Here is a 12,693-nt window from a genome sequence, read left to right as displayed (position 1 = left end):
TCCCCGTCGGGGACCCCTCTTTTCGGTCTCTTTGCTCCCCGACCGTCTTTGCATTCCGTGATGTTGCCCTTCGGGCCTTCGGGAGGGGAGAGTCCTTACCCACTCTTGTGTTAAGGACGAGTTTGGGCGGCTCTCGTACTACAGGAGACTGAGGGGATGCTCGTCTGGGGGAACCGTTGCATCGGACTTCTGCGTCTAAGCTCCCCAGACACTGGGGAACCCCCCACCCCACCCGCCGGTCGACAACACGCAGGAAGCCTGCGGTTGTGGTCGCTCGTCGACGGGGGGAGAAGTCACACCGGCGAAGAGGGTGGTGCCGGAGGGTGAGTAGATCAAACGGGGAAAATTCCTCGCTATCGTCTGCGACCGCCACATCCCCCCTCCCCCTTCCCTCCGGGCCCGGAGTCCCGATCTCTCAAGAGCCCTCGCCGCTTCCGACGTCCATCGGCGCAGCTTCCGGACCCGGAAGGAACCACCCCCGATCCGACGAGGCACGTCCCCGTCGGAGGGAAGGAGGAGAAGAGGCCTCCTCAGGCCTCCTCGCCCGCATCCCTTCTCCCAAAGCAACGGCATAACTCCCCGACTCACCCGGACACGGCTTCCCTTCCCTCCGCCTCCGCCTCCGCTGTGTCGGAAAACCTCGGTCTCACAACACTCGCCCAGGCGTCCCCCGGCGATCGAGTGCCCGGATCCGCCTCGCGTCAGACGGTTCCCTTGGCCACACCCCGACCGAAAGAGCCCACCACCACCTCGCGCACACACACACACACACACACACACACACACACACACACACACACACACACACACACACATTACAGCGTCCTCCCCCATCTTGCCCTCCCTGACCATACATCCTCACGGTCCCTCACCGACCCGGACCGGACTACCTCTAGGCAGGGAACATCGGGACGGACGAAGAAGACCGTCTTGTCTTTCGGCACGGACAACCGAACGGCGGCATATGTGAATATCTACCAGGACATGGGCTTATAGCCCGTTTCGAAACGAGGCATCCGACGCAGCAGCGGACAGCAAGACCAACACCTTGACGGCGTTGTGTAGCATACAAAGGCCGAACGGGAGACAACGAAACACATACTGGAGAAACCTGCTAATTTACATCTATGACATCCTGAGTGATCGATTTTGGCAACATGGGGACCGTTATCGGACAACAAACACATAGGGGGCTACCCTGCATATCAACGCATTCAGGTTAGCCATTCTGAGAAGGAGGGGCCTGGGCCCGGCAGCAGGGGAATACGAGGACGAGGCCTCGGTTGTCATGCATTCTCTGAAGATAGTGACTTGCAGTGAAGAGTGTCGAAGGAAGGTAATCCACAAGCAAAGGTGATACGCCCCCTCCCTTTCCCAAATTCAGCAAAAAGGAAAAATAATTGATATAAAACAACACCGCCGGGACAAAAGATAGCATCGGAGTCCACGGACGGCTCAACCCGGGTTTCCTATTCCCTAACTGCCCCCTTCCATCGCGCAAGATTCATATCAGGTCATGATACTCTCCAGGAGAGGTTGAGTGAGTTTTCGGGCGTTTTCAAGCCAAAACAAGCGAACGAAAGATGTTGCGCATGTCTCTGCACCGTGAGGATCCCAACCAGAACAAAAGCTTGATGTTTGGGCGGGCCATGGGGGGGGTATCACGACCCCCTGGCGTATCAAGCGCAAGTCTGGGCCTGGAGCGAGTTGGGTCGCACTCCGTCGGCGAATCGTACACCGGCTCCGCGTGCGTGCCCGGTGATGGTCGGCTTGCCCTTTCTTAGGATCGTCTTCTGATCCGGAGAAGCGCTCGAATTACGTGAAGACATAGACGGGCCTGCAGACGAGGAAGATGTCTGGAGGCGTGCCGCAGACCCGTCGGATTGTCAATCGATACCGTGTTGTTTCTTGAGCTGCGCTAAACTGGCCCGGCGGGCCTCGAGGTCCTCTTTTGACTTGAGCATCTTCTCTGGCTGGTGGTAGAGAACTGGGGAAAGGTTAGCAATGATGGGGACGATGGAGGAGGATCGGCACCGACATACCGATGAGGTATCGGTTCTGGAAGTTGAAACCGTTGAGCTTGTCGCAAGCTTGCTTCGCATCCATTACGTCTTCATAGACAACGAATGCGGTACCCTTGGTGCCGCTAGCAATGCCCTGGCGGACCTGTCTGTAGCAGAGGTTAGTCACTGATGTCACAAGGTCGATCGAGCGATCATTGACCGGGGATGGCATGGGCATACCGGATAGGGCCGAATTTTCCGAACAGGTCGAACAACTCCTCTGGAGTTACGTTGTAGCTATTGTCGTGTCAGTCATTGATGCAGAACGTCGCGTGGTCGATATCGAGCGAGTGAGGGCGAGGCTTACCTCAAGTTCTTCACGAACAGAGCTCTGTACGGCAACCAGTCAGTCATGCATGTTCCATCATAGTCATTAAGCGGTGCAACGGAGGTGGTATCAATCGGGGCTCGGAGTAGGATCGAGGTCGGCAGGGCCGGACATGTACGGCATGGACCGTGGGGTGACGTTGGCCGGCTCCGGGTGTCGTGTGGTATGTGTGTGCGTGTGCGTGTGTGCAAGGCAGGGAAAGGATGCAGATATACACAGGCAGAATTGCCATTGAACAAGACTTCGGACTCACCGGTTGACTTCTGGGGCTAGTTTACCGCCGCGACTACTCATCTCTCGATGCTCGATTGACGCTGAGAGTGTTCGATTCGGGTTGGTGAACGCTCGTAGGAAATGACAAGGACGCGCTGGATTTGATGGGGGGGGGATGGGCGGGAGTTGGGACAGGATCTGGAAGTTCTAGGAACGGCGAAAATGGGGAGTAGGCAGTAAATGAGGCGACGGGTTGGCTGGAGGCAAGGATTGGGCGAAGGCTCCCACGTGACCCGATTGGCCCCACAGGCCGTCACGCGGTGGGCCACTCATCATGCGTCAAGACAGGCAAAGGCAGGCAAGGCAGTTGCGCGGAGCTGGCTGTGACGGTACGTACCGGCCTCGGCTTTCCGCAGACGTGGCACGCTCGCAGCTCCCAAAATTGCAATGCACCCGCAGCACCGAAGACCTATCTCGGTCTCCGCCCACTAAAACATCACATTCAACGCTTGCCAGATAGACTTTGGCTGGTTACTGTCACTGCCACACTCGGGCCTGCCTTGGTCCAAGCAAGTAAGATGACCCCGACATTGTTTACTGGGGAGGACAGCTCGCAGAATCTGGGCGCCCCAAAAGGGAAGGAATGTCATTTGACTGGGGATTCGTCCGTAGCTCGCCGGCGCCGGACGGGCTGGTTCTGTCATTCGCGGAGAGATATCCGTAGTATGCATCTGTACTCTGTACTCTGTATGTGTGTGATAGATGCCTTGGCGACCGACCTCGACTGGACTTGCCACATTCAGGTACCACACCACTGCGTTCCGTGACTTCCATATGGCCGACATGGCCGACATGGCGGCATGGGTTGGTGGGGATTAGCACGCCCAGTGCTTCTCCCTCAAAACAGACGCAAAAACTCACACACGGTGCCGTCGTTGCTGGACAGAGTTGAACCGGCCACGGCCACGGCAGTGTGAGCGTTGGGCCCCCGAGCACGCCATAAACCTGCTGTCATCAATGCGGCACCCGTCTTGGAACAACGCTCGAGCAGGCGACTCTCATGCAGTGGTTCCTGAGGATTGCCCTGCCCTGCCCTGCTCACCCATCCGCCCGCCCGCTGTTCACTGTCCAGTGATGCTGATTATGATTATTGAGAAACTTAGGAGAGGGGAGTGGACCTCCGGACAAGTCACGAGATGGGGTCCCAGATTGCGTAACTCGATCAATGCGATAGCAGCATACCAACCAGGCTATCTCTCTCTCTCAATCTCTCTCTCTCAATCTCTCTCTCTCAATCTCTCTCTCTCCTATCGCATAATCTGGGGAAACGGGCGGGTTGAGGCACCCGCACCCCTGAACAGCAGGATTGCATGGTGATAGCCAGTGATACCTGCTTGAGGTAAGGTCCCTTACTAGGTGTCTTGGCTGCTGGCACAGTTCGACGACAGCCTATTGCAGAACATCTTCCATTCAGCTGGGCCAACCAGCCTGGCTTCATCAGGTTTGGTTCATCTGCAGCAGTGACAGGCCAAGGTCTCTCCTATAACTACCCATAGTCCTTCCTCGATATGTCGATCGACAAAAAATAACCGCCGCTGGCACCAACGCACGCGAGCTCGCCAGCCACAAACAAGGCCATGGCTCCAGACAAGTGTCCGCCGTTTAGGCTCTTCCGTCTCTTTCAACAAGCTACCCGTGTGTTTCATTTCAGGTCTTGAACCAGCGGCGGGTCTCTGTTTCTCAGCCCAAGGCAGGACAAGCTCACCGCCCCTCCAAGCTGCGTGTGGCTGACCTTGGTAACACTGAAAGCAAAGGGGGAATGGAAAAGCGTACCTGACGAGCCGCCCCAGGGGACCCGCATGAGGCTAAACACACCACACCTCCAGCATGTTTTTTTTGTTGTGCCGAGTGGAAAACGGAAAACGTCTCTCCTGAAAAACAGACCTGACGACATCCGGCCTCACCAGCCCAGCAGCGCCGTTGTCATTGCTAAAGAGTTTCCTCCCCATCCCCATCCCCATACCCCCCCCCCCCCCCATCTCCCCCCTTCCAGCATGGTTCGTCCCCCTGCGTCGGTGTCGTACTGTCCCTTTGATGCCGGAACTGAATGTCATTGACCGCCCACAACGCACAATGGCGCGCTTTCAACGCCAGCCGGCTTCGTAGCCAACTGAAGAACAGAGCAACCTCGGGGTGCTTCTCACTGACCTAGTTCACTGCCCTGGGCCTCAGAACCCATCTCCGAAACATTTCACTTCCTTTCCGAATTACTTTTTTGCCCCCTTGCGCCGTCGGGAAAACTTCACTCCTGCTCATTACACCACTCACTCCCGTCAACGAAGTCGCCGCTGCTCAGTCCATCACCCAATCCTCCGCCCGATTCATCGCCATTTCATCATACCCGCATCCCACGATATCACACGATATTTCCAGTACTCGCCCCTCCCCTCGCTCGTCAGTTCACTCAAATCAACGGCAATGGCACTAGCAAGTAACATCTTCGTCGGATTCGACGTTTCCGACAAGGATAAGCCGTTCATGCTCGACGTCCTCCTCGCCCCCGGCACCCCTTGGGACGAGAAGCTGGCCATCTACGACCTCGGTCTCTTCAGCGGATACGAGGACTGGAACCTGATGCTGGAGAGTGCTGCCTCAATCAAGGAGGCGGACCTGGCTCGCTCGCCGCTGGATGCGCGAGATATTCTAGCCTACATCCCTCGAGTCAAAGAAGCCACGCTAGCAGCCGAGAAGCTACGCCAGGGTTGGGCAGCGACTGACCAGGCCATCAAGAATTTGGCCTCCCTGCTGCGGGTTCATCGATCAGGCCTCGCCGCCGTGCCCCGACCTCGATCTCAATCTCAATCTCAGTCTCGATTTCGACCCGCCGCCATCAAACGGGAGCGAGTTATCAAGCGAGAGGCCGCTGCCGTTGCCCCCAAGCGCGGACGGGAGGTTGCCGAGGACGGGAACGAAGCAGAGCCTAGGCAGCGAGCCAAACGGCAGAGATCCGCTACCAAGTCATCTACCTCTCACTATTTCGCACCGTCAACAGACGAACATTCGCCACGCACGGGCACGGGCACCAGCACCGGACAACAACCAGCAACTCCGTCGCCCGCTGACACGGCCCAGACTGGCGGCACCTCGGCTCTCATATGCCATGGTATCGCCACGCCTAATCCCACGCCTCGCAAGCAGTCTCAAGAAATTGAGGCCCCGAAGGAGGGCACCGCCACCGCCGTCACCACCACCACCACCACCATACGAGACCCGCTCCAGGCGACAATCCAGGCCCAAAATGCCGGTGTGGCGGCTAGCGGAATCAATGATGACAACTCCGGCGCTTTAAAAGCCGGCGGCCCGCAGACAGCCGGGGGTCTTCGGGCAGAAACGCCATCCTGGCCATCCCCGCGCAGCAGTCCGTCCCCGACGAACTCGTCCGAATTATTGTCCCCCGACGAATTGAGACGGGTCAAGTCCGAGACCTAGCTCCCCCGAAGCCTGAGCCAAGGCGGAAGATGGCCGTGAAATCGCCGTTCTTCCGCCAGCCGCAGACGAGACCGTCTCCCAAGCCGAAACGCGTCGGTGGTCTTGTGTCGACGATCCCCTTCCCGCCGCTATCGGCGCCGCACTTTGGTCTGGTTCAGGAAGAGTTTGCTCACGAACCTTTCTGGCTGCTTGTGGTCGTGACTTTCCTCGTCAAGACGGCCGGTACGCTGGCCATCCCGACGTTCTACAAGGTCAAGGAGCGGTTTCCAACACCAGCCGCCCTGGCTGATCCAGTGGCGACCGTCACGGTTATGGGCATGATCCACCACCTGGGTCTCTCAGTCGTGCGAACGGCGGCGATACAGCGATACGCCCGAGCTTGGCTCGTACAGCCACCGACAGCAGGCGTTGTTTATCGAGTGAAAAACTACGACAAGAGAGATGTCGAAGCGCATACATTGCGGGCGCCTGGTAGCGCTAATTCTCCTGGTCCTATTATCGCCGAACACGCCACAGAAGCCGATGAGGCGTGGGAGATGGGCCACTTCACCCAGGGCAAATACGCCCTCGACAGCTGGCGTATCTTCTGCCGAGACGAGCTCCTGGGACGGGCCGATGACTGGAATGGCAAAGGCGCCGCCCCCAACTTCCAACCCGAGTGGATGAGAGTGCGACCGGACGACAAGGAGCTCCGGGCGTGTCTACGGTGGATGTGGATGCGCGAGGGCTGGGAATGGGATCCCGTGACGGGCGAGAGGACTGTCCTCCGGGATGAGATGCGGAGGGCTGTGAATGAAGAGCGGGTGGACTATGACGACACGGGCGGGTTGGTGATTCTCGACGAGCCGCGGTCAGGCTAGAGTCGGGGTCACGCGCATCGGTTTTTTACTTATTCATGATTGGTCTTGGCCGAGGCTGGATATGAAGTTTGGTTTTGATACCCGCACAACACCACGCAAGGGGTGCACTTACGCACACTCTCAGAGATAGACATGACAGCATCGATAGACGACGGGCTTCTCGGTAACATAGATAGTCGAGCAGCCAGTATATGGACACAGAAGCATTCAAACGAGAACGAGTCTCACATGGACGGTGACATGATTCAGACGTGACCATGCCGAAATGTCCGTTTCCATCTACACATGGAAAGTTTCCAATTCGATGTACGTTATTGTGTACAAGTACCGGCCAACGCTGAGTCGGCAGCCCGTTTCCTCGCGTCACTCGAGTCACTCACTGCCAATGATGCTGCATCTCAACCAACCCTCGGCGGGCGCCCTGTCTCCCCTCGTGGCACGGCATCGCACCACGCCCGGATCGTCGCTCCCGTGAAGTCAAAAAATTTGTCTCACCATCCCCCCCCCTTTGAAGGCATTTCACAGGCAGCATCCAGGTCCAGTTCAGGTCTTGCTCCATAGGTACTACATGTACCTACTCTGCACACAGGAGTCAGGACTACACAACGATTCCATGCCACCCACCATGTGCTGCTACCCCACACGGGGCGACGCCATGCGCAGATCAACGGCACGCCACGTTTTCTATCTCTCTCTCTCCCCCCCCTCTCTCTCTCTTCTTCTCTTCGCTGCACCCGCCAGCCTGCTGAATGCCCTGACGCCATTCATGCTTTCCGTCCCGGGGTGCTGTTGTTATGTTATGTGGCGAGAGTCAGTCAGTCAATCAGCCAGTCCAGTCGGATACAGCGTGACTACGTGGCCTTGGTGAGTCCGACAGCCAGTGAGTTGGAGCCCGGTTGACATGTCGTCTGGAAAAGGCAGTCCACTCTGCATATCCCCCCGTGCATTTGCCCCGCAGCGTTCGTGGCGCCATCGTGTCCCCTCTAACTGCTGGCTGCTGCTGGCTGCTGCAGTTAGTGTATTGGCTAGCGCTGTGACCCCGCCCTGGAACATCCCCGGTCCCCCATCACGCAGAGCGCAAGCAGGCGACTGAGTGTGTCCGGATTTCGATTCAGGGCATCTCCTACTAAAAAAGGGCACCCGCAACGACTGCTCAGCGTCCCCGCCTCCTCTCTTCCCCCCCGCGCGCGGCTTTCAGAAGGATCGCGTGGTTTCAAGACAGAAACCACAACCTTCCCCACGGCAACCTCACACCAGCATATACTTATTCCACTCGGAGACGCGACTTCACGATGGGGTCGCAGATTGACTCGCAAGACGAGTTCACGGTGCTCGTCACCGGCTTCGGCGTACGTTTTCCGGATCCCCCATCTCCCCGTTCCCCCCACCTACCGCCCGCCGCCGCCGCCCGCCGCCGTCCTTTCCCCTCCCGACCTGCCCCTCCTATAGAACCCCGCCATGTGCCGACGTGCCCGTCGTGCCCATCGTGACCGACGTCGCGGGCAGCTGGTCCCAGTCCATGAACCATTCAATGTCATGATGGAAATCCTCGAACGGTGACTGACCGGGTCGCTCCTCTATCTAGCCCTTCAAGGCCCAGTACCCCGTTAACCCCTCCTGGGAGATCGCCCGCTCCCTGCCGACCTACCTCCCGCCCCTCCGTGCCAAGAACCCGAAAGACCACCCTTCGACCTCGTCCTCGTCGCCCGCCCGACCCCTCCCGCCTGTACGGATCCTCGTCCACCCGGAGGCCATCCGCGTCAACTACCAGACCGTCCGCGCCCTCGTCCCGCAGCTCTGGGACCCGGCGACGCACCCGCGCATCGACGCCGCCGTGCACATCGGCATGGCCGGCCCGCGCCTGTTCTACTCGGTCGAGCGCCGTGGCCACCGCGACGGCTACTCGTTCCCGGACGTCGACGGGAACCGGCTCGGCGACGAGGAGCGCCGCCGGGAGGAGGGCGACGGCTGGGTGTGGCATGGCATGCCGCCCGAGATCGAGACGGGGCTGGACCTGGAGGAGGTGCTGGTGCGGTGGAGGGGGCACAGTCCTGTGAGTTGTTCCCCCCTTCCCCCTTCTTGTGTGATTTGTGCATATTGCAGCTGTCTATGTGAATGTGGACGTGATCGTGACCGTGTCTTTTGGCTGACGCCGCAATCAAAAACCCTCAGGAGGGCTCCGACCTGCGGATATCGGAAGACGCGGGCCACTACCTGTGCGACTTCATCTACTTCTCCAGCCTGTCGCTCCTCTGGAAGGCGCAGAAGCACCGCCGGGTGACGTTCCTGCACGTCCCTTCGGACGCGTCGGAGGAGTCCGTCGCCCGCGGCACCGAGCTGACCTTACAGCTGATCCGGTCCATCGCGGAGAGCGAGCTGCGCCGGCGGGGCGAGGCGGCGGCGGCAACGGCGGTCCGTGGGGACGAGGTCGTGGCCGCGGACGACAGGATTGCGGTCGAGCTGCGGGTTTGAATGTGGGATTGGGTGGATCTGACTGATTCCAGGATCATGGAGAAAGACGAGATGACAAAGAAGGGGGGGGGCAGAGGCTATACATGTCTGAGTATCTGGCAGTTATGCTGGTGCAAGAGTGGGGGAAGGGCATCTGGATGGTATATGCATTACGGATGTAGCACGGAGTTTTTTGATCATTGTATGTGTTTTACGCCGGTACGATTGGGTAGCTCATGAGCCGAGTGATAACGAATGGCATCGGGTGGAGGGCATGCGTCTGCTGGGTGTTGAATCTGCAAAAATCCAAAGTTCGTTCTGTTCATGGACTGAGTACATTACCTTTTGCGCTGCATCACAACCATCCTTCCTCCCACCTTTTCCTGACATGACATGAGAGGCAGCTGGCACCAACCGGCAAGACCATCCAACGACCCCGTTTCCGTCCGCGGTCCGCCAATGGCAATGGTCTGTGTCCGCTTTTCGCATCTATAAGTGCAACAGACGGCATGACTAGCATCCAAAGCGGTCCCGTAGCTCAGCTGGTTAGAGCTTTATGCTTATATCACGTGATCTCACGTACGTATGCATCGTAAGGGTCGGGAGTTCGATCCTCCCCGGGATCATTCCTTTTGGCGATTCGCCCTTTCTTTTTTTAACTCTATTTTTCCTCTACACAGCAGGTTGTTTGTTATTCGTGGGCGATCAGGTATACCTACCTGCACAGGGATGTCAAATTCACCGAGTCGCGATAGGATACCCGTATCACCACGACTGCGATGTGTAGTAGGGACAAGGGGTTTTCTACCTCTTTCAGTTGCTTGGTTGAGTTCCTACCTCCCCGAGGCTTCCGTTATCCTTTGCAGATGATGGCTCCCGAGTCTTTCTTTGCAAGCAACTGGTTGACACTGGCTGCGACTCCAAGTTCGCGATGGTGTTGTGAGCCTCGCACTTGGCCCTGTGCCAGGCTGTTTAGGCCGTTCAACACACTATCGGATCTCCAGGGAGCGCATCCTGTGAATGTCCCTCCTTCCCGGGTAGCAAGGCTGTATTTGGTCAACTACAGTTGGTCCTTTCGGTGCGACTTTGATGTGTTCGGGATAAAATATTGCCACGCGGTATATTCTCAATGGTGGGACGATTCGCCAGCTCGCTGCCTGGTCTGGGAGAAGAACAACCGTCGCCAACGCAAGGGTTGGCAGCAGACGAACCGGACACCAAACCAACAAATCACGCAGATTGGAGGAACATACGGCTGATTGCCCTTTAGCTAACGCTCATCATTACATACGAAACTGGGTTGACTCTAGGCAGTCAAGAGCAGCGTCCGAGGCAACGATGCTCTTCTGCCCAACCATTCACCAGACACAAAAGTCGAGGGTGCAATAAACAGGTGGTTTCCATAATGCTTCGAACTAAGCGAGGGCGACGACCAACTGCTGTCCTTGAACCAGATGCCCACATGCAAACTCAACATCAACAACCCGTAAACGCCTTGCCCCTGAAGCTCAATTATATCGCGCCATTATCCATCCGGACACCCACCCACCCACTTGATTCCCTCCACCGGGCCTACGTCTCCTTTGTCGGCCGGTAGTCGCTCTCCTGCCCGATGAAAGAGAACCGCGACGTGTACGTCGGGAGCGGGGAGTTGCCCGGATCGCTGAACGACGGCAGCTCGACTGGCGAGGCGCCGGGGACATTGAGCGGAGCGGGAGCCGCCGCGGATTGGTTGTCCGGGGCCTCGAAGACGGAACTCGGTGCTATCGAGGAGATGCGGGGGTCGCTGCGTCGCTGTCAGTCGGTGCTGCGAGAGGCAAGAGAGAAGGGGAAAGGAAGGAAAGGGGAAAGGGGTACGACGGCACGAGCGACTCACAAGTACGTGTGCATGCCGCCCAGCGGGTGCGCGAAACCGGTCGGCTGAGGGCTGACCGAGGGCGAGAACTGGCCGACAGAGGTGGCGTCGCGGTACGGGGCGGCGCTGAAGGAGCTATAGTGGCTGTTCCTCCACTCCTGCGTCGCCGGGCTCTTGGGCTGCACCATGTAGTTGATCTCCGTGATGGGCCGCTGCGGAGGCAGCTGCGGCGGGGGCTGGGTCTGGTACATGGTCGAGGCTCGTCGGTAGGCGCGGTTGAGCCCGCCGCGGCGCCCGCACATGTAGACCAGGATCCCGCCGAGCAGCAGGAAGGAGACGGCCCCGACGACGATGCCGGCGATCTGGCCGCCGCTCAGGGCGTGGTGGAAGTTGTTGTTGATGACGGCGCCGTTGTTGTCCGAGGACCCGGAGCCGGAGCCGTTGGTGGGCCTGGGCGCGTCCGATTCGACGGGGAACGGTTCGCCGGGGAGGATCTGCGTGGTCAGCGGGAGCGCCGCCTCGAGCTGCTTCGCCAGCGTATTGGTCGAGTTCTGGCCCTTGTTAGCGAGTGCCCTCATCGTCGGGGGGGTTTTTTTTCTTCTTTTCTTTCTTTCTTCAAAACCGGGACATGTGCCGACTCACTTCGTTGACGACCCCGATCATTTTCTCTTTATAGCACGATCCCGGGGCGCCGCAGTAGAAGAAGATCGGTTCGGTGTCGTTAACGACAACCTGAAACCGCGGCATCTGCGGCGTGTTAGTTGAAAAGCCAGACAAGTCTGACGCCGTTCGACTGACGTTATTAGTGATGGCCTTGACCGGCTGAGGGCCGCTGTAGAACCCCTGGCGGCCAATGTCCACATATTCGTACGGCGTACAGGGGAAGCCGAACTCGGCGCGGATGACAGAGTGGGCGTCGGGATAGAAGATCCACTCAATGGTATCGCCGACCTTGGCCTCCGTCTTCGAAGGCGTGAACGAGTACCCGGACTACGCGAGGTAAGCTCATGCCGAACACGCCGACGACACAACAAACTTACAACACCAACGGCAATGGTGTGGGTCTCCGCCGCAGAGGCAGAAGTGGCCCCAGTCGCTGATGTTTCCGCCCTAACATCCGTTGTCCCAGTTGGCGCCGGAGTCGAGCTAGGAGCAGGCGTCGACGTGAGGAACGGCGTCGGTGATATCGGCGTGATCGAGGACTGGGCCGTCACCAGGACCGCCAAGGCGGCGACCCCCAATACTGATGACCGTACCATCTCGGACAGGCTGTACAGTTTGAATCACGAGTCTCGCGGGGCCAGGAGCGACAGATGGTGAAAGCGAAAGAGAGGAACGGCAGCCAGAAGGGACTGGATGGACTGGTCACAAACCAAAGGGACTAGAACAATACTTATTGCTGACGGCGCCCAGTCGTCCATGTCGGCCCGGGCA

At 58.5% G+C, this 12,693-nt stretch overlaps 5 protein-coding genes across 5 annotated transcripts; 3 read left to right on the top strand and 2 right to left on the bottom strand.

The window, feature by feature from the left end:
• Positions 1-9: 9 nt before the first annotated feature.
• CDEST_03125 (uncharacterized protein) lies at positions 10-893 on the top strand. Its single transcript, XM_062919284.1, has one exon. It carries the CDS (start codon positions 157-159, stop codon positions 325-327), a length of 171 nt encoding a protein of 56 aa, XP_062775335.1. The 5' UTR covers positions 10-156; the 3' UTR covers positions 328-893.
• Positions 894-1,886: 993 nt separating this feature from the next.
• CDEST_03124 (Putative RNA recognition motif domain, nucleotide-binding alpha-beta plait domain superfamily) lies at positions 1,887-2,685 on the bottom strand (the record flags this gene model as incomplete). Its single annotated transcript, XM_062919283.1, has 5 exons — positions 1,887-1,987; positions 2,043-2,170; positions 2,244-2,300; positions 2,371-2,394; positions 2,645-2,685. The coding sequence occupies 5 exons, from the start codon at positions 2,683-2,685 to the stop codon at positions 1,887-1,889; spliced, it is 351 nt and encodes a 116-aa protein (XP_062775334.1).
• A 2,397-nt stretch (positions 2,686-5,082) lies between these two features.
• CDEST_03123 (Putative methyl-CpG binding protein MeCP2/MBD4) lies at positions 5,083-6,953 on the top strand (the record flags this gene model as incomplete). Its single annotated transcript, XM_062919282.1, has 2 exons — positions 5,083-5,908; positions 5,971-6,953. The coding sequence occupies 2 exons, from the start codon at positions 5,083-5,085 to the stop codon at positions 6,951-6,953; spliced, it is 1,809 nt and encodes a 602-aa protein (XP_062775333.1).
• Positions 6,954-8,057: 1,104 nt separating this feature from the next.
• On the top strand, positions 8,058-9,741 carry CDEST_03122 (Putative peptidase C15, pyroglutamyl peptidase I). Its single transcript, XM_062919281.1, has 3 exons — positions 8,058-8,302; positions 8,539-9,006; positions 9,126-9,741. The coding sequence occupies exons 1-3, from the start codon at positions 8,246-8,248 to the stop codon at positions 9,423-9,425; spliced, it is 825 nt and encodes a 274-aa protein (XP_062775332.1). The 5' UTR covers positions 8,058-8,245; the 3' UTR covers positions 9,426-9,741.
• A 1,235-nt stretch (positions 9,742-10,976) lies between these two features.
• On the bottom strand, positions 10,977-12,518 carry CDEST_03121 (Putative cupredoxin; the record flags this gene model as incomplete). The annotated part of the gene is made up of 4 exons (XM_062919280.1): positions 10,977-11,190; positions 11,281-11,810; positions 11,902-12,249; positions 12,300-12,518. The coding sequence occupies 4 exons, from the start codon at positions 12,516-12,518 to the stop codon at positions 10,977-10,979; spliced, it is 1,311 nt and encodes a 436-aa protein (XP_062775331.1).
• Between the last annotated feature and the right edge of the window lie 175 nt (positions 12,519-12,693).

This window comes from Colletotrichum destructivum, chromosome 2 (genome assembly GCF_034447905.1).
Source record: "Colletotrichum destructivum chromosome 2, complete sequence".
Classification (NCBI taxonomy): Eukaryota; Fungi; Ascomycota; class Sordariomycetes; order Glomerellales; family Glomerellaceae; genus Colletotrichum; species Colletotrichum destructivum.
This window is presented reverse-complemented; position numbering and strand designations above follow the sequence as displayed.